This window comes from Scyliorhinus canicula, chromosome 15, assembly GCF_902713615.1.
Source record: "Scyliorhinus canicula chromosome 15, sScyCan1.1, whole genome shotgun sequence".
In the NCBI taxonomy this organism is placed as follows: Eukaryota; Metazoa; Chordata; class Chondrichthyes; order Carcharhiniformes; family Scyliorhinidae; genus Scyliorhinus; species Scyliorhinus canicula.
In genome coordinates, this window is record NC_052160.1 from 78,164,106 (window position 1) to 78,184,822 (window position 20,717).

General features: G+C 46.4%; 1 protein-coding gene across 1 annotated transcript in view; it reads right to left on the reverse strand.

Annotated features, from left to right (window-relative positions):
• Positions 1-20,717, reverse strand: part of LOC119978372 (lysine-specific demethylase 5B-like) — a 425,856-nt gene that overhangs the window by 183,990 nt on the left and 221,149 nt on the right. The window contains exon 13 of the mRNA XM_038819962.1: positions 17,102-17,252. Coding sequence (XP_038675890.1) covers positions 17,102-17,252 — 151 coding nt within the window. The remainder of the gene's footprint in view (positions 1-17,101; positions 17,253-20,717) is intronic.

Consider the following 20,717-nt stretch of genomic DNA (forward strand, 5'->3'; position numbering starts at 1 on the left):
TGCATGCAGTACTCCAGGTGCGGCCGCACCAGAGTTTTGTACAGCTGCAGCATGACCTTGTGGCTCCGAAACTCAATCCCCCTACTGAAAGGCTAGCACACCATATGCCTTCTTAACAGCCCTATTAACCTGGGTGGCAACTTTCAGGGATTTATGTACCTGGATGCCGAGATCTCTCTGTTCATCTACACTACCAAGAATCTTGCCATTAGCCCAGCACTCTGCATTCGTTACTCCTTCCAAAGTGAACCACCTCACACTTTTCCGCATTAAACTCCATCTGCCACCTCTCAGCCCAGCTCTGCAGCTTATCTATGTCCCTCTGCAACCTATAACATCCTTCAGCACTATCCACAACTCCACCTTCGTGTCATCTGCAAATGTACTAACCCATCCTTCTACACCCTATTCCAGGTCATTTATAAAAATGACAAACAGCAGTGGCCCCAAAACAGATCCTTGCGGTACACCACTAGTAACTGAACTCCAAGATGAACATTTGCCATCAACCACCACCCTCTGTCTTCTTTCAGCTAGCCAATTACTGATCCAAATCGCTAAATCACCTTCAATCCCATACTTCCGTATTTTATGCAATAGCCTGCCGTGGGGAACCTTATCAAACGCCTTACTGAAATCCATATACACCACATCAACCGCTTTAACCTCATCCACCTGTTTGGTCACCTTCTCAAAAAACTCAATAAGGTTTGTGAGGCATGACCTACCCTTCACAAAACCGTGTTGAGTATTGCTAATCAACTTGATGATTAGAAACCCTATCTCTTATAACCTTTTCCATCATTTTACCCACAACCGAAGTAAGGCTCACAGGTCTATAATTACCAGGGTTGTCTCTACTCCCCTTCTTGAACAAGGGGACAACATTTGCTATCCTCCAGTCTTCCGACACTATTCCTGTCGACAAAGACGACAAAGATCAAGGACAAAGGCTCTGCAATCTCCTCCTTGGCTTCCCAGAGAATCCTAGGATAAATCCCATCTGGCCCAGGGGAGTTATCTATTTTTACACTTTACAAAATTGCTAACACCTCCTCCTTGTGAACCTCAATCCCATCTAGCCTGGTCGACTGTACCCGAGTATTCTCCTCGACAACATTGTCTTTCTCCAGTGTAAATACTGACGAAAAATATCCATTTAACGCTTGCCCTATCTCCTCTGATTCCACACACAACTTTCCACTACTATCCTTGATTGGCCCTAATCTTACTCTGGTCATTCTTTTGTTCCTGATATACCTATAGAAAGATGGAATACAATGTGGAAAAGTGTGAGGTTATGTACTTTGGAAGGAGGAATGGAGGCAAAGACTATTTTCTAAATCAGGTAAATGCTTAGGAAATCAGAAACACAAAGGGACTTGGGATTCACTGTTCAAGATTCTCTTAAGGTTAACGTCCAAGTTCAGTCGGCAGTTAGGAAGGAAAATGCAATGTTAGATTTCATGTTGAGAGGGCTAGAATACAAGACCAGGGAGGTACTTCTGAGGCTGTATAAGGCATGGTCAAACCCCATTTGGAGTATTGTGAGCAGTTTTGGACCCCGGATCTAAGGAAGGATGTGCTGGCCTTGGAAAGGATCTAGAGGAGGTTCACAAGAATGATCCCTGGAGGAACGGTTGAGGACTCTGGGTCTGAACTCGTTGGAGTTTAGAAGGATGAGGGGGGGATCTTATTGAGACTTACAGGATACTGCAAGGCCTGGATAGAGTGGGCGTGGAGAGGATGTTTCCACTTGTAGGAAAGCTAGAAGCCGAGGACACTATCTCAGACTAAAGGGATGATCCTTTAAAAGAGATGAGGAGGAATTTCTTCAGCCAGATGGTGGTGAATCTGTGGAACTCTTTGCCGCAGAAGGCTGTGGAGGCCAAATCACTGAGTGTCTTTAAAACAGAGATAGATAGGTTCTTAATTAATAAGGGGATCAGGGGTTATGGGAGAATGGGGATGAGAAAAGTATTAGACATAATTGAATGGTGGAGCAGACCCAATGGGCCGAGTGCCTTAATTCTGCTCTATGCAGAATTATGGTACTGAAGCGGGAAATTAGGAGGGCTAGGAGCGGTCATGAAAAGTCCTTGGAAAGGAGGATTAAGGTGAATCCCAAAGCCTTTTGTTCATATGTAAAAAGCAAGAGGGTGGCCAGGGAAAGGGTTGGATCACTTAAGGACAGTGGGGGGGAAAGGACAGTGGGGGGAATCTATGTGTTGAGCCAAAGGAAATAGGCGAGGTACTTTGCATCAGTGTTCGCCAAAGAAAGGGACTTTGTGGAAGATAATTTTTGGGTAGGGTGTGTGGACAGTCTGGATCATGTTAACATCGAAAAGGAGGAGGAATTGGGTCTTTTAAAAGTTATTACGGTAGATAAGTCTCTTGGGCCAGATGGGATTGACCACAGAAGACTCAGGGAAGCAAGGGAGGAAATTGCTAGCTACAGGTGAGATCCCAGAGGACTGGAGAATAGCTAATGTGGTACCACTGTTGAAGAAATGTAGCAGGGACTTCCGGTGGCAGCCATGGAGTGAGTGGTCGCTAATTTGATAGCTCCCGTTCGTGGTGGACCTTTGGAACCTTTTTGCTTGATTAATGGTGGATTTGATTGACAAAACAGAAGTAGAGGAGAAGTAGTGAAGTAGAGGAGAAGGATTCCCCACCAGTGTATGGACTCGTGGGCCAGACGTGGTCTGAAAAGGAGAGAACATTGGTGAAGATGGAGTGGAGTCTGCAGCACAGGAGAATATGGCGGAGGGCCAGGGACCAAAATTGCCGGCCCAGTGGTCAACGGAGCAACTGGTGGTCTTTCACCAGGAGAACTTTGCTCAGCATTCACCATTGGTCATATAGAACAATCTCCCTACTAAATTTGGACACCAAATTGCTGGCCAAGATTTTGGCCTCGAGGATAGAGGATTGTGTACCGGGGTGATATGGGAGAACCAGACAGGATTTGTTGGAGGGGGGCAGTTAACAGCCAATGTTAGAAAGCTTCTGAATGTCATCGTGATGCCCTCCGAGGGGACGGAGGTGGAGGTGGTGGTTTCTTATGGACTCGGGAGAAGGCCTTCGACCGGGTGGAGTGGAAATATTCGTGGGATGTCCTGGGGGCGGTTTGGGTTTGGGCAGGGCTTTGTAGGCTGGGTCCGGCTGCTGTACCAGGCGCCAGTGGCGAGTGTGCAGACGAACCGAGTGAGCTTGGACTATTTTAGACTGAGCAGGGGGACGAGGCAAGGATGTCCACTCTCCCCACTGTTGTTTGCCTTGGCTATAGAGCAATTTGGCGTTGGCGCTGAGCGCGTCAGAGGGATGGAAGGGGCTAGTCACAGTGGGGGTGTGGAACACAGCTTCTTGCTGTATGCGGACAACCTACTCCTGTATATTTCTGGCCCGCTTGGGAGGGGGGGGGGGGGGGGGGGGGGGGGGGGGGGGGGGGGGGAGAAGAGAGAGAGAGAGATTATTTGGATCTTAGGGGAATTTGGCCAGTTCTCGGGATGTAAATTGAACAATGTAATTGGTAAAAGTGAGGTTTCTGTGATCCAGGCGAGGGGGCAGGAGAGGAGGCTGGGGGTGTTGCCATTTAAAGTGGTGGGAGGGAGTTTTCGATACTCGGGAATTCAGGTGGCATGGGAATGGGAGCAGTTGCATAAATTAAATCTGGCGTGGTTAGTTGAACTGATGAAGGAGGTGGGACATGCTCCCACTGTCACAGGCCGAGATTCTTGTTTACTTCCCTGTGTCTAGGAATTACTACTGGGCGGCAAGTATAGCCATGATCAGGAAGTAGGTAGTGGTCGGTCTGGGAGTGGGTGGAGGCAGCATCATGTAGGGGCACCAGCTTAGGGGCATTGGTAATGGCCCCTCTGCCATTCTCGCCGGCCGGTTATTCCACAAGCCCGGTGTTGGTGGCGGCTCTGAGAGTTTGGGGACAGTGGTGGAGGCATATGGAGAAGAGGGAGCCTCGGTGTGGGCTCCAATTTGTGACAATCTTGTCCCAGGGAGGTAGGATGGGGGGGTTTCGGAGGTGGCAGAGAGCAGGGATTGAGAGACTGGGAGATTTATTTATCTATGAGAGCTTTCCTTGCTTGGAAGATTTGGAGGAGGAGTTTGAATTGCGGGTAGCAATGAGTTTTGCTACCTGCAGGTGAGGGACTTTGTACGAAGGAAAGTTTTGAGCTTTCCGCTTCTAACGCCACAGGGGATACAGGATGAGGTAGTTTCAAAAACGGGGGTGAGGGAGGGGAAGGTCTCCGAAATTTATTAAGAGCTTATGGAGTGGGAGGGAACCCAGAAAGGGAGGTGAAGCGTAAGTGGGAAGATGAGCTGGGAGCTGGAGGCAGGTCTGTGGGAGGATGCTCCGAGTAGAGTCAACACGTCCTCATCATGTGCCAGGCTCAGCCTGATACAATTCAAGGTGGTTCACCGGGCACACATGACGGTGACCCGGATGAGCAGGTTTTTTGGGGTACAGGACAGGTGTCCGAGTTGTGCAGGAGGGCCCGTAAATCATGTCCACATGTTTTGGGCATGTCCGAAGCTTAGGGGATTCTGGCAGGGATTTGCTGATGTCACGTTCACAGTGCTAAAGACGATGGTGGCGCCAAGTCTAGAGGTGACGATCTTTGAAGTGTCGGAAGACCCGGGAGTCCAGGGGGTGAGAGAGGCTGACGTTTTGGCCTTTGCGTCCTTGGTAGCCCGGAGACAGATCTTATTAGAGTGGACGGACTGGGAGCCCCCGAAGTTGGGTGTACGGGTTAGCGACATGGCCAGGTTTCTCAGGCTTGAGAAAATTAAGTTCGCCCTGAAAGGATCAATGTTAGGGTTCGCCCAGAAGTGGCAGCCGTTTATCGACTTCTTTGGGGAAAACTAAACTTTCAGCAAATACAAGAAGGGGGAGTTAGTTTAGTTTAGTTCAGGCAGGATCTGCGAGAGGAGATGGAGGGACTTGGGAATTGTGTGTATAAACTATGCCTGCTGGGTACGGTTGTTGATTGGGGGGGTGTTACATACTGAATTATGTTTACATCTTGTCTTTGTATCTTCTGTTGTTATAAAACCATAAAGGCTTTACTAAATTGTTTGTTAAAAAAAAAGAAAGGTGGCAGGGATAATCCTGGATATTATAGGCTGGTGAGCCTCACGTCGGTAGTAGATAAATTATTGGAGAGAATTCTCAGACAGGATTTATACGCATTTGGAAAAAAATTTACTCATTAGTGACAGACAGCATGTTTTGTGAAGGGGAGATCGTGCCTCACTAACGTAATTAAGTTTTTGGGAAGGTGACAAAGATGTTTGATGAGGGGAGGGCGGTGGATGTTGTTCACATGGACTTCAGTAAAGCCTTTGACAAGGTGCCTCGTGGCAGATTGGTATAAAAGGTGAAGTCAAACGGGATCCGAGGTGAGGTGGTAAGATGGAAACAGAACTGGCTTGGTCACAGAAGGCAAAGGGTAGCAGGAGAAGGGTATTTTTCTTAATGGAAGGTTGTGACGAGTGGTGTTACATACGCAGATACATAGAACATAGAACAGTACAGCACAGAACAGGCCCTTCGGCCCTCGATGTTGTGCCGAGCATTGTCCAAAACCAAGATCAAGCTATCCCACTCCCTGTCATTCTGGTGTACTCCATGTGACTATCCAATAACCGCTTGAAAGTTCCTAAAATGTCCGACTCCACTATCACAGCAGGCAGTCCATTCCACACCCTAACCACTCTCTGAGTAAAGAATCTACCTAGGACATCCCTCCTATATCTCCCACCCTGAATCTTATAGTTATGCCCCCTTGTAACAACTACATCCACCCGAGGAAATAGTCTCTGAACGTCCATTCTATCTATCCCCCTCATCATCTTATGAACCTCTATTAAGTCGCCTCTCATCCTCCTCCGCTCCAAAGAGAAAAGCACTAGCTAGCTCCCTCAACCTTTCCTCATGAGACCTATCCTGCAAACCAGGCGGCATCCTGGTAAATCTCCTTTGCACCCTTTCCAATGCGTCCACATCCTTCCCAAAATGAGATGACCAGAACTGCACACAATACTCCAAATGAGGTCTCACCAGGGTCGTATATAGTTGCAGCATAATCCCGCGGCTCTTAAACTCAAGCCCCCTGTTAATAAACGCCGACACACTATAGGCCTTCTTCACAGCTCTATCCACTTGAGTGGCAACCTTCAGAGATCTGTGGACATGAACCCCAAGATCTCTCTGTTCCTCCATATTTCTCAGAACCCTGCCGTTGACCCTGTAATCCGCATTCAAATGTTTTCTACCAAAATGAATCACCTCGCACGTATCAGGGTTAAACTCCATCTGCCATTTTTCGGCCCAGCTCTGCATCCTATCAATGTCTCTTTGCAGCCTACAACAGCCCTCCACCTCATCCACTACTCCACCAATTTTGGTGTCATCAGCAAATTTGCTGACCCACCCTTCAGCCCCCTCCTCCAAGTCATTGATAAAAATCACAAATAGCAGAGGACCCAGCACTGATCCCTGTGGTACACCGCTGGTAACTGGTCTCCAGTCTGAAAATTTTCCATCCACACCACCCTCTGTCTTCTATGTGATAGCCAGTTACTTATCCAATTGGCAAAATTTCCCTCGATCCCACACTTCCTTACTTTTTTCATGAGCCGACCGTCGGGAATCTTATCAAACGTCTAACTAAAATCCATGTACACGACATCAACTGCTCTACCTTCATCTACACACTTAGTTACCTCCTCAAAGAATTTAATCAAATTTGTGAGGCAAATATTCACGTATTCACGTATTCGTGTTGACCACCCCGGATTAAGCTGTATCTTTCCAAATGATCATAAATCCTATCCTTCAGGACCTTTTCCATTAACTTACCGACTAACTGGCCTATAATTACCAGGGTCATTCCTATTCCCTTTCTTGAACAGAGGAACAACATAGGCCACTCTCCAGTCCTCTGGCACTATTCCCGTGGACAGTGATGACCCAAAGATCAAAGCCAAAGGCTCTGCAATCTCATCCCATGCCTCCCAAAGAATCCTTGGATATATCCCATCTGGCCCACGGGACTTGTTGACCCTCAGGTTTTCCAAAATTGCTAATGCATCCTTCCTCAGAACATCTACCTCCTCCAGCCTACCCGCCTGTATCACACTCTCATCCTCAAAAAGATGGCCCCTCTCCTTGGTGAACACTGAAGAAAACTATTCATTCAACGCCTCTCCTATTTCCTCTGACTCCATGCACAAGTTCCCACTACTGTCCTTGACCGGCCCTACCCTCACCCTGGTCATTCTTTTATTTCTCACAAAAGAGTAAAAAGCCTTGGAGTTTTCCTTGATCCGACCCACCAAGGACTTCTCATTCCCCCTCCTAGCTCTCCTAAGCCCTTTTTTTTTTTTAGCTCATTCCTTGCTACCTTGTAACCCTCAAGCGACCCAACTGAACCTTGTTTTCTCATCCTTAAATACTCTTCCTTTTTCCTCTTGACAAGACATTCAACCTCTTTTGTGAACCACGGTTCCCTCACACGGCCATTTCCTCCCTGCCCGACAGGGACATACCTATCAAGGACACGCAGTATTTGTTCCTTAAACAAGCTCCACTTTTCAATTGTGCCTTGTCCTGACAGTTTCTGTTCCCATCTTATGCTCCGTAATTCTTGCCTAATCGCATCATAATTACCCCTCCACCAATTATAAACCTTGCCCTGCCATATGGACCTATCCCTCTCCATTGCAATAGTGAAAGACACCGAATTGTGGTCACTATCTCCAAAGTGCTCTCCCACAAACAAATCTAACACTTGGCCCGGTTCATTACCCAGTACCAAATCCAATGTGGTCCCCCCTCTTGTCGGCCTATCCACATATTGTGTCAGGAAACCCTCCTGCACACACTGTACAAAAACTGCCCCATCCGAACTGTTCGACCTATAGAGGTTCCAATCAATATTTGGAAAGTTAAAGTCACCCATGACAACTACCCCGAGACCTCCACACCTATCCATAATCTCTATTACTATTTGGGGGCCTATAGAAAACTCCGAACAACGTGACCACTCCTTTCCTATTTCTAACTTCATCCCATATTACCTCAGTAGGCAGATCCCCTTCTAGCTGCCTTTCTGCAGCCGTTAAACTATCCTTGATTAACAATGCTACTCCTCCATCTCGTTTACCACCTTCCCTACTCTTACTGAAACATCTATACCCCGGAACTTCCAACAACCATTCTTGTCCCTGTTCTAACCATGTCTCCGTAATGGCCACAACATCGTAGTCCCAAGTACCAATCCACGCTCCACGTTCACCTACCTTATTCCAGATGCTCCTTGCATTGAAGTAGACACACTTCAACCCACCTTTCTGTCTGCCGGTACACTCCTGCGACCTTGATACCCTCCTCAGTACCTCACTATTCTCAACACTGGCTTCTGGACTACAGCTCGTTTTGCCAGCCCCCTGACAAATTAGTTTAAACCCCCCCTCGAAGAGCCGTAGCAAATTTCCCTCCCAGGATATTGGTGCCCCTCTGGTTCAGGTGCAAACCGTCCTGTCTGTACAGGTCCCACCTTCCCCAGAATGTGCACCAATTATCCACGTACCTGAAACCCTCCCTCCTACACCATCCCTGCAGCCACGTGTTTATCTGCACTCTCTCCCTGTTCCTCACCTCACTAGGACGTGGCACCGGCAACAAACCAGAGATGACAACATGGTTTGTCCTGGCTCTCAGCTTCCACCCTCGCTCCCGAAATTCCTGTTTTAAATCCCCGTCCCTTGTCTTACCTATGTCGTTGGCACCGATGTGTATCACGACTTGTGACTGTTCCCCCTCCCCATTAAGGATTCTGAAAACACGGTCCGAGATGTCACGGACCCTGGCACCCGGGAGGCAACATACCATCCGTGAGTCTCTTTCGTTGCCACAGAACCGTCAATCTGTCCCTCTAACTATCAAGTCCCCAATAACTATTGCTCTCCTGCTCTCCCTCCTTCCCTTCTGAGCCACAGGGACGACTCTATTCTCTGCTGGAGATCCATTCACCGTGGCTTACCCCTGGTATGTCGACCCCCTCAACAGTATCCAAAACGGTATACTTGTTACTGAGGGGAACGACCATAGAGATCCCTGCACTGACTACTTCCTCCCAGCCCCTCTCACCGTCACCCATCTATCTTGATTCTTCAGAGTAACTACATCCCTGAAGCTACTATCTATGACCACCTCTGCCTCTCGAATGATCCGAAGTTCATCCAGCTCCAGTTCCCTAACCCGGTTTCTGAGGAGCTGGAGATGGGTGCACTTCCCACAGATGAAATCAGCAGGGACACTCATGGCGTCCCTCACCTCAAACATTCTGCAGGAGGAACATTGCACTGCCTTCCCTGCCATCCCCTCTAGATAAAAAAAGAAAAAGAAATAAAGAGCTTACCTGTTATTCACTCTACCCCTTAGGTTAAAGGAGGTGGAAGGATGGGGGACACTACAAGTGTAGTGTCTAGGGTTTAGGAACTGCCCAACTTAAATACAGGTAAAAAAAAACTTAACCAGCAACTACTGCGCCCCGCACGATAACACCTCAGGGAAAAGAAAAACTACTTACCAGTCACCAGCTTATCTGCAGGCTGTGACGTCACGGTTCAACTTCACTCTACTTCTACCTGCCTTTGAGTCTCCCTCTTTATCTTTACTCGGCTGGGATCCTTACAGTGATTGTTTTGTTTTTGGTTAGATGAGGAGGTAGGGAGGGAAACAATGAAGACGTGTTTGGGGTTCAACTGTCACTTGACAACAGCTCCTCCACAAACCACTTTCAAGATAAAGTGACCGCAATGCACTGATGCAAATTTTGCCCGCAACAGCCAATCAGCAGCTCCGCTCTACTGCCCTCTGCTGGATGCTTGCCTCCACTTGAGCACGGAGGGTGTTTTGCTCAGGTACACGTTCTGGATGCAGTGACCGCAATGCACTGATGCAAATTTTCCCCGCAACAGCCAATCAGCAGCTCCGCTCTACTGCCCTCCGCCATTCATCACAATCATGGCTGATCATCCAACTCAATGTGGGCAGCATGGTAGCATAGTGGTTAGCACTGTGGCTTCACAGCGCCAGGGTCCCAGGATCGATTCCCTGCCGGTTTGTCACACTAAATTGCCCAAAAAGGTTCGGAGGGGTTATTGGGTTAGGGTGGAAGTGAGGGCTTAAGTGGGCTGGTGCAGACTCAATGGGTCGAATGGCCTCCTTCTGCACTGTATGTTCGATGTAATACCCTAATCCTGCTTTCTCCCCATAGCCATGGATCCCATTCTCCCCAAGTGCTATATCTAGCCGGCTCGTATATATATTCAATGTTTTAGCATCAACTACTTACTGTGGTGATGAATTGCACAGGCTCACCACTCTTTGGGTGAAGAAATGTGTCCTTATATCTGTCCAAAATGCTTTACCCTGAATCCTCAGACTGTGACCCCTGGTTCTGGACGCACCCATCATTAGTAACATCTTCCCTGCATCTAACCTGCCTAGTCCTGTTAGAATTTTATAAGTCTCTCCGAGATCCCCCCTCATTCTTCTGAACTCCAGCGAGAAAAATCCCAACCTAGTCAATCTCTCCTCACATAACAGTCCCGCCATCCCTGGAATCAGTCTGGTAAACCTCCGCTGCACTCCCTCGAGAGCAAGAACATCTTTCCTCAGAGAAGGAGACCAAAACAGCACACAATACTCCAGATTAGGGCCAATCAAGGATAATAGTGGAAAGTTGTGTGTGGAATCAGAGGAGATAGGGGAAGCGTTAAATGGATATTTTTCGTTAGTGTTTACACTGGAGAAAGACAATGTTGTCGAGGAGAATACTCAGGTACAGTCGACCAGGCTAGATGGGATTGAGGTTCACAAGGAGGAGGTGTTAGCAATTTTGGAAAGTGTAAAAATAGATAAGTCCCCTGGGCCAGATGGGATTTATCCTAGGATTCTCTGGGAAGCCAAGGAGGAGATTGCAGAGCCTTTGTCCTTGATCTTTGTCGTCTTTGTCGACAGGAATAGTGCCGGAAGACTGGAGGATAGCAAATGTTGTCCCCTTGCTCAAGAAGGGGAGTAGAGACAACCCTGGTAATTATAGACCTGTGAGCCTTACTTCGGTTGTGGGTAAAATGTTGAAAAAGGTTATAAGAGATAGGGTTTATAATCATCTTGAGAAGAACAAGTTGATTAGCGATACTCAACACGGTTTTGTGAAGGGTAGGTCATGCCTCACAAACCTTATTGAGTTTTTTGAGAAGGTGACCAAACAGGTGGATGAGGGTAAAGCGGTTGATGTGGTGTATATGGATTTCAGTAAGGCGTTTGATAAGGTTCCCCACGGTAGGCTATTGCAGAAAATACGGAAGTATGGGATTGAAGGTGATTTAGCGATTTGGATCAGTAATTGGCTAGCTGAAAGAAGACAGAGGGTGGTGGTTGATGGCAAATGTTCATCTTGGAGTTCAGTTACTAGTGGTGTGCCGCAAGGATCTGTTTTGGGGCCACTGCTGTTTGTCATTTTTATAAATGACCTGGAAGAGCGTGTAGAAAGATGGGTTGGTAAATTTGCAGATGACACAAAGGTCGGTGGAGTTGTGGATAGTGCTGAAGGATGTTATAGGTTACAGAGGGACATAGATAAGCTGCAGAGCTGGGCTGAGAGGTGGCAGATGGAATTTAATGCGGAAAAGTGTGAGGTGGTTCACTTTGGAAGGAGTAACAGGAATGCAGAGTACTGGGCTAATGGCAAGATTCTTGGTAGTGTAGATGAACAGAGCGATCTCGGCACCAAGGTACATAAATCCCTGAAAGTTGCCACCCAGGTTAATAGGGCTGTTAAGAAGGCATATGGTGTGCTAGCCTTTCTCAGTAGGGGGATTGAGTTTCGGAGCCACGAGGTCATGCTGCAGCTGTACAAAACTCTGGTGCGGCCGCACCTGGAGTACTGTGTGCAGTTCTGGTCACCACATTATAGGAAGGATGTGGAGGCTTTGGAAAGGGTTCAGAGGAGATTTACTAGGATGTTGCCTGGTATGGAGGGTAGGTCTTACGAGGAAAGGCTCAGGGACTTGAGGTTGTTTTCGTTAGAGAGGAAAAGGCTGAGAGGTGACTTAATAGAGACATATAAGATAGTCAGAGGGTTAGATAGGGTGGACAGTGAGAGTCTTTTTCCTCGGATGGTGATGACCAACACGAGGGGACATAGCTTTAAATTGAGGGGTGGTAGATATAGGACAGATGTCAGAGGCAGTTTCTTTACTCAGAGTGTAGTAGGGGTGTGGAACACCCTGCCTGCAACAGTAGTAGACTCGCCAAATTTAAGGGCATTTAAGTGGTCACTGGATAGACATATGGATGAAAATGGAATAGTGTAGGTCAGATAGGCTTCAGATGGTTTCACGGGTTGGCGCAACATCGAGGGCCGAAGGGCCCGTACTGCGCTGTAATGTTCTATGTTCTATGTGTAGTCTCACCAAGGCCCTGTATAATTGCAGCAACACATCCCTGCTTCGATACTCGAAACCTCTCGCAATGAAGGCCTTCTTTACCGCCTGCTGCACCTGCATGCTTACCTTCAGCGACTGGTGCACAAGGACACCCAGGTCCCGCTGCACACTCCCCTCTCCCAATTTACAACCATTCAGGTCGTAATCTGCCTTCCTGTTTTTGCTTCCAAAGTGAATAACCTCACATTTATCCAAATTATACTGCATCTGCCATTGATTTGTCCACCCACCCAACCTGTCCAGATCATGCTGGAGGATCCTGCTTCTTCGTCACACCCAACTTGGTATCATCTGCAAACTTTGAGATGGTACATTTTGTTCCCTCATCCAAATCATTAATATATATTGTGAATAGTTGGGGTCCCAGCACCGATCCCTTTGGTACCCCACTAGTTACTGCCTGCCAATTTGAAAAGAGCCCATTAATCCCTACTCTTTGTTTCCTCTCTGCCAACCAGTTTTCTATCACCTCAATACATTTCACCCAATCCCATGCACTTTAATTTTGCACAATAATCGACTGGCTCCCCCTTGTCAACTGTACTGCTATATCTTCAAAGAATTTCAACAGATTTGTCAAGCATGATTTTCCCTTCATAAATCCATGCTGACTCTGACTGATCCTGCCACTGCTTTCTAAATGTTACACCTATAAAGTCCTTGATAATGGATTCAAGCATTTTCCCCACTCCCGATGTACTGGTCTATAATTCCCTGTTTTCTCTCTACCCGCCTTTTTGAATACTGGAGAGATGCGAGCTACATTCCAATCTGCAGGGACAGTTCCAGAGTCTATAGAATCCTGGAAAATGACCACCAATGCATCCACTATTTCCAGAGCCACCTCCTTAAGAACTCTGGAATGCAGATTCTCAGGCCCTGGGGATTTATCCGCCTTCATTCCCATCAATTTTCCTAGCACCATTTCTCTACAAATGTTGATCTCGCTCTGTTCTTCCCTCTCACTAAACCTTTCAGTCTCCAACATTTCTTCTATCTGATTTGTGTCCTCTTTTGTGAAGACAGAACCAAAGAATGTATTCAATTATTCAGCCATTTCTTTGTCCCTTATTATGCATTCCCCAGTTTCTGTCTGTAAGGGCCTACATTTCTATTTACCAATCTTTTTCTCTTCAAATATCTAGAGAAATACTTAGGGCGCGATTCTCCGCTGCCCACGACGGGTCGAAGAATAGCGGGAGGGCCTTCCCGACAATTTTCACGGCCTTCCGCTATTCTCCCCCCCTCCGACCGCCCCCCGACACGAATCGCTGCTCGCCGGTTTTTACGGCAAACAGCGATTCTCCGCAGGCCGATCACACCTGCTTTCAGCGTTCGTGAAAACAGCCGCAAAGTGCCTGTCCCGGACAACCAGGGCACCGATTGGCACGGCCGTGCCAAGGGTGGCATGGGCCTGCGATCGGTGGGCACCGATCGCGGGCAGCGGGTCCGATACCCACGCACTATTTGTTCTTCCGCTGCCCCGCAGGATCAGTCCGCGGGGCGGCTGAGGGGCATGACGGCCCACGCATGCGCGGGTTTGACGCGTCTGCGTGATGACGTCATCCGCGCATGCGCGGGTTGGAGCCGTCCAACATGTGCGTGCGCGGCTGACGTCATCGTGCGGAGAATCGCGCCCTTAGTGACAGTCTTTATGTTCCCTGCAAGCTTCCTTTCGTACTGTAGTTTCCCCTTCTTATTCAATCCCTTTGTCTTTCTTGCTGAATTCTAAACTGCTCCTAATCCTCAGGTCTATTTCTTGGCCAATCTGTAAGTTTCTTCCTTGGATCAGATACTACTTCTAATTTACTTTGTAAGCCATGGATTGGCCCTCACTACCCCTGGTAGGTCGTCCTGATATCTGATTTGCCAGACAGAAATAAACAGTTGCTGTAGTTCCCCCATGCGTTCCTTGAATGTTTGCCATTGTCTATCCTTTAAGTAACTCTCCTCAATCAATCAAGGCCAACTCACACCTCATATCTTCGTAGTTCCCTTTATTAAGATTCAGCATCCTAATCTCTGAATCAACTATTTCACTCTCCATCTTGATAAAACATTCTATCATGTTATGGTCGCTCATCCCCAAGGGATCTCGTACAGCCAGATTAGCAATGATTCCCTTCTCATTACACAGTACCCAGTCTAAAATGGCCTGCTCTCCAATTACTTCCTCCTCATGTTGGTCACGAAAACCATACACTCCAGGAATTTCTCCTCTATGTCATTGTGGCTAATTTCATTTGCCCAATCTATGTGCAGATTAAAATCATCCATAATCAACGATATTCCCTTCTTACATGCATCTCTAATTTTGCGTTTAATGTCATTCCCAACATCACCACTGCAGTTTGGGGGTCGATATATGATATCCATTAATGTTTTTTACCCCTTGGTATTTCTCAACTCTACCCATACAGATTCAACATTGTCAGAGCTAATATCCTTTCTCACTACTGTGTTAATTGCCTCTTTAACCAGCAATGCCACGCCACCACCTTTCTTTTATGCCTGTCCTTCCTAAATACGGAAAACCCTGGGGCATTCAGTTTCCATCCCTGGTCACCCTGCAGCCATGTCTCCGTAATCCAAATTATATCATACCCATTTATATCTATCTGCGCGATTAGTTCATCCACTTTATTGCAAATGCTCCGTGCATTAAGGCACAGAGCCTTTAAGTTTGTCTTTTTCACATTGTTTGTCTTGCTCCCACAATTTCTCTCTTTTGCCCTGTTTGAATTTTACTCTTGGTTTCTCCACGTATCACTTTTATTATTCATTTTTCTACCTTTTGTTTTTGTCCTTGCTCCCTCTTTCTCTGACTCCTTGCATCAGTTCCCATCCCACTGACATATTAGTTTAAACCCTCCCCAACTGCTCTAGCAAATAGCTCCTCTCGGACATCATTCCAGTCCTGCCCAGGTGGAACCATCAAGTTTGTACAGGTCCCACGTCCCCCAGAACCAGTCCCAATGCCCCAGGAATCTGAAACCCTCCCCTGACACCATCTCTTCAACCACGTATTCATCCAATATATCCTGTCGTTTCTACTCTGCTAGCACCTGAGATCACTACCTTTGAGGTCCGATTTCTTAACTTCCTTCCCAGCTCCCTGTATTCTGCTTTTAGGACCTCATCGCATTTTTTACCTATGTCGTTTGTACCAATGTGTACCACAACCACTGGCTGTTCACCCTTCCCCTCTAGAATGTCCTGTACCCGCTCCAAGACATCCACAGGGATCTTTGCTGGGGTTATTTGTAGTGTACATAAATGATTTGGAGGAAAATATACCGGTGTGGTTAGTAAGTTCGTGGATGATACCAAGGTTGGTGGAGTGACAGATTGTGTTGAGGACTGTCAGAAGAAACAGCAGGACATAGATAGATTGGAGACTTGGGCAGAGAAATGGCAAACGGAGTTTAATCCTGACAAATGTGAGGTAATGTATTTTGGTAGGTCGAACATAAGAGGGAAAATATATCGTAAATGACGAAACTCTTCGGAACATAGAAAGTCAGAGAGATCTGGGCGTGCATGTCCACAGATCTTTGAAGGTGGCAACATAAGTGGACAAGGTAGTCAAGAAAGCATACGGAATGCTTGCCTTCATTGGGCGGGGCATCAAGTATAAAAACTGGCAAGTTATGCTAGTTGAACAGAACCTTGGTAAGGCCACACTTGGAATATTGCGCACAATTCTGGTCGCCACACTACAAGAAGGATGTGCAGGCTTTGGAGAGGGTGCTGCGGAGGTTTACCAGGATGTTGCCTGGTCTGGAGGATATTTGCCATGTGGAGGGGTTGAATAGACTCGGAATGTTTTCATTAGAAAGACGGAAGTTGAGGGGTGACCTGATAGAGGATTGTAAGGAGCATGGATAGAATGGATGGGCAGGAACTCTTTCCCAGGGTAGAGGGGTCAGTCACCTTGGGACATAGGTTTAAGGTCTGTGGGGCAACGTTTAGAGGAGATGTGCGAGGCATGTTTTTTCCGCAGTGGGTGGTGAATGCCTGGTACGCGTTGCCTGGGGAGGTTGTGGAAGCAGATGCATTAATGGCCTTCAAAAGGCATCTTGATAAACACATGGCACAAGGAAGAGCTGAGAGTTTTGGCAAAGGTTGGTATCATGACCAGTACCGGCCTGGAGGGCAGAAGGGCCTGTTCCTGTGCTGTATTGTTTTTTGATCAGTGGGCATAATCAGAGTAAGGGGTCACCCATTTAAAACAGAGAGGAGGAATCTCTTCTCTGACAGTTGTGAAATCTTTATCACAGAGGGTGAAAATGGCTGGGTCGTTAAGTAATTTCTAAGCTGAGATAGACTTTTACCTGAGATAGACGTCTAATCAGTAAAGGAATCAAGGGTTATAGTGGATAAGGATGGAAAACGGAGTTGCGTATTATCACATCAGGCCAGTTATGATATAATTGAATGGCGGAGCAGACTTAATGGGCAAAATGGATGTCCTCTGCTCCTATGTCTTGAGGTCTAAGCGAAAACCTTTCCCAATCAGGTCTCCTCGTCCCTTAGTATGTGTGTCAAACATTTTACACACCTGGTTTGTCGTTTATTATTGAGAAGTTGCTGGGCAACAGAGGCACACTTTTCTGCCTCTACAATGGCTTCCTTTAACTGTTTCAACAAATCATTTCCTGGAAATCTTTTCTTCTCTGCTTCCTCCACCATTGAGTTGAAATCAGAGAGACCTGATAAATGGAAATGATAAAGTCACTCATAAGAATTTATGTTTTAAAAATGAGAAACAAAAATAATGTTTCTCCTTTCACGCAAAGCTCTGTTTGTTGGTTATCGATATTTTCCAGAAGTAATTTATATCAAAAAAAATTCAGAGGAAGCACTGTATTTAAAAGAGCTCAAATGTCAAAATTACTTCAGAAATTTCAACGGACTGTGACAAGTACCAACAATTTTTTTTCAATTTGAAATATTTCAAACTCTTGTACCGGTGCAGAACCTTCATGCGGATTTTTATAATGCAACAATGAACTGATAATAAAACCCATTCTAACCTTCACACCTTTAGGTCAGCACGCCAAAATAATAATATTTTACATGTAATCTTAGTTTTATCAATACTGTAGGTTTCCTGTTTCAATTCCTGTAACTTCAGGAAGTTATGCATTTTCCTTCGGTAGGGTGGAGATTTTCTGTGCAATTTAGAACTAAGTAAACAAGCAATTAGCAATAGTCCACAACAAACCATAGACATCTACAACCATTCTTTTTCAGTGAAGGGGCGGCATGGTGGCACAGTGGTGAGCACTGCCACCTCAAAGTGCCAGGGAACCAAATCAATACCGGTCTTGGGCAACCGTGTGGAGTTTGAACATTTTCCCAGTGTCTGCGTGGGTTTCCTCCAGGTGCTCTGATTTCCTCCCACAAGTCCCGAAAGACATACTTGTTAGGTGAATTGGACATTCTTACTTCTCCCTCTGTGTATCTGAGCAGGGGCCATAGTGTGGCAACTAGGGGATTTTCACAGTAACTTCATTGCAGTGTTAATGTAAGTCTACTTGTGACACTAATAAAGTTATTATTATACTGCCCACCTTTTATTAAGCTGAAAGAACACTGAACAATGCAAGAAAGTATCAAAACAATTATCATCTCCCCATGACATTCAATGTCATTACCATCACCAAATCCCCAACTATCAACATCTTGGAGGTTACCATTGAACTGAATCAGTCATATAAATACTGTGGTTACAAGAGCCAGGTCAGAGACTGGGAATTTTGTAATGAGTGATTCACCTCCTGACTCCTGAAAGCTTATCCACGATCTACGATGAACAAGGCAAGAGTCTGATGGGATACTCTCCAGTTGCCCGTATGAGAGCAGCTCCAACAATAGGAAGATCAACACCATCCAGAACAAAGCAGCCTGCCTGATTGGCATGCAACAACCACCTTCACCATTCACTTCCTCAATCACCGACAGTCATATTTTAACAACCTGGTGTTGTAAGACATCTTACTGTGCCCACCCAAGTCTAACACCAGCATCTCCACATCGACACTGCAAACTGCGGGCTCAAAAGGAGAGAATCTCCAAGAAGATTGTGATGTGTTGGGCAGGTTGGTTCGACGTCGACTGCAACTGGATGCAGGGAAGCTAGAAACAAACGTCTGACACCGGAGATGATCCAACACTGTTTTATTTAACTATGAACTGCTGTACATCTTCAGCTGTGGGTTGACACTCTACTAATCCAGGGGGATGGGAACCAGATTAGGAAGTTAGAGGTCAGTAAAGAGGCAGCAACTAAAGCCAGTAAGGTACTAGATAATAAACTCAATGTGACTAAGGAGAAGAGTAGACAGGGAAGAGATAATGAACGCAAAGGGACAGGTGGTCTGAGGTGCATTTGTTTTAATGTGACAAGTGTAGCAGGTAAGGCAGATGAATTTAGGGCTTGGATTAGTACCTGGGAATATAATGTTATTGGTATTACTGAGACTTGGTTGAGGGAAGGGCAGGACTGGCAACTGAATATCCCAGGGTATAGATGCTTCAGGAGGGATAGAGAGGATGGTAGAAGGGGTGGAGGAGTTGCATTACTAGTCAGAGATGATATCACAGCTGTGATTAAGGAGGGCACTATGGAGGATTTGACACTGAGGCAATATGGGTAGAGCTAAGAAATAGGAAGGGTGCAGTAACATTGTTGGGACTTTACTACAGGCCTCCCAAAAGCGAGCATGAAGTAGAGTTACAAATATGCAGACAGATTATAGAAAAATGTAGGAGCAATAGGGTGGTTGTGATGCGAGATTTTAACTTCCCCAACATTGAATGGGACTCGTGTAGTGTTGGAGGCGTAGATGGAGCAGAGTTTGTAAGGAGCATCCAGGAGAGTTTTTTAGAGCAGTATAGTCCAACTTGGGAAGGGGCCATACTGGACCTGGTATTGGGGAATGATCCCGGCCAGGTGTTGAAGTTTCAGTCGGTGATTACTTTGGGAATAGCGATCACAATTCCGTAAGTTTTAGAATACTCATGGACAAAGACGAGAGTGGTCCTAAAGGAAGAGTGCTAAATTGGGGAAAGGCCGAGTATAACAAAATTCGGCAGGAGCTAGGGAATGTGGACTGGGAACAGCTGTTTAAGGGTAAATCCGCATTTGAAATGTGGGAGTCTTTTAAGGAAAGGTTGATTAGAGTGCAGGACAGACATGTCCCTGTGAAAATGAGGGCTAGAAATGGCAAGATTAGGGAACCATGGATGACGGGTGGAATTGTGAGACTAGCTAAGATGAAAAAGGAAGCATACATAGGATCGAGGCAACTCAAAACTGATGAAGCTTTGGAGGAATATCGGGAAAGTAGGACGAATCTCAAACGCGCAATAAAGAGGGCTAAAAGGGGTCATGAAATATCTTTGGCTAACAGGGTTAAGGAAAATCCCAAAGCATTTTATTCATATGTAAGGAGCAAGAGGGTAACTAGAGAAAGGATTGGCCCACTCAAAGACAAAAGAGGGAATTTATGCGTGGAGTCAGAGGAAATGGGTGAGATTCTTAATGAGTACTTTGCATTGGTATCACCAAGGAGGGGGACATGACGGATGTTGAGGGCTAGGGATGGATGTTTAAATACTCTAGGTCAAGTCGTCATACGTAAGGGGAAGTTTTGGGTATTCTAAAAGACATTAAGGTGGACAAGTCCCCAGGACCGGATGGGATCTATTCGAGGTTACTGAGGGCAATCGAGGGTCGAAATAGCTGGGGCCTTAACAGATATCTTTGCAGCATCCTGAGCACGGGTGAGGTCCCGGAGGACTGGAGAATTGCTAATGTTGTCCCTTTGTTTAAGAAGGGTAGCAGGGATAATCCAGGGAATTATAGACCTGTGAGCTTGACGTCAGTGGTAGGCAAACTGTTGGAGAAGATACTGAGGGATAGGATCTATTCACGTCTGGAAGAAAATAGACTTATCAGTGATAGGCAGCATGGTTTTGTGCAGGGAAGGTCATGTCTTACAAACCTAATAGAATTCTTTGAGGAAGTGACAAAGTTAATTGATGAGGGAAGGGCTGTGTAGATGTCATATACATGGACTTCAGTAAGGCGGTTGATAAAATTTCCCATGGCAGGTTGATGGAAAAAGGGAAGTCGTATGGGGTTCAGGGTGTAATAGCTAGATGGATAA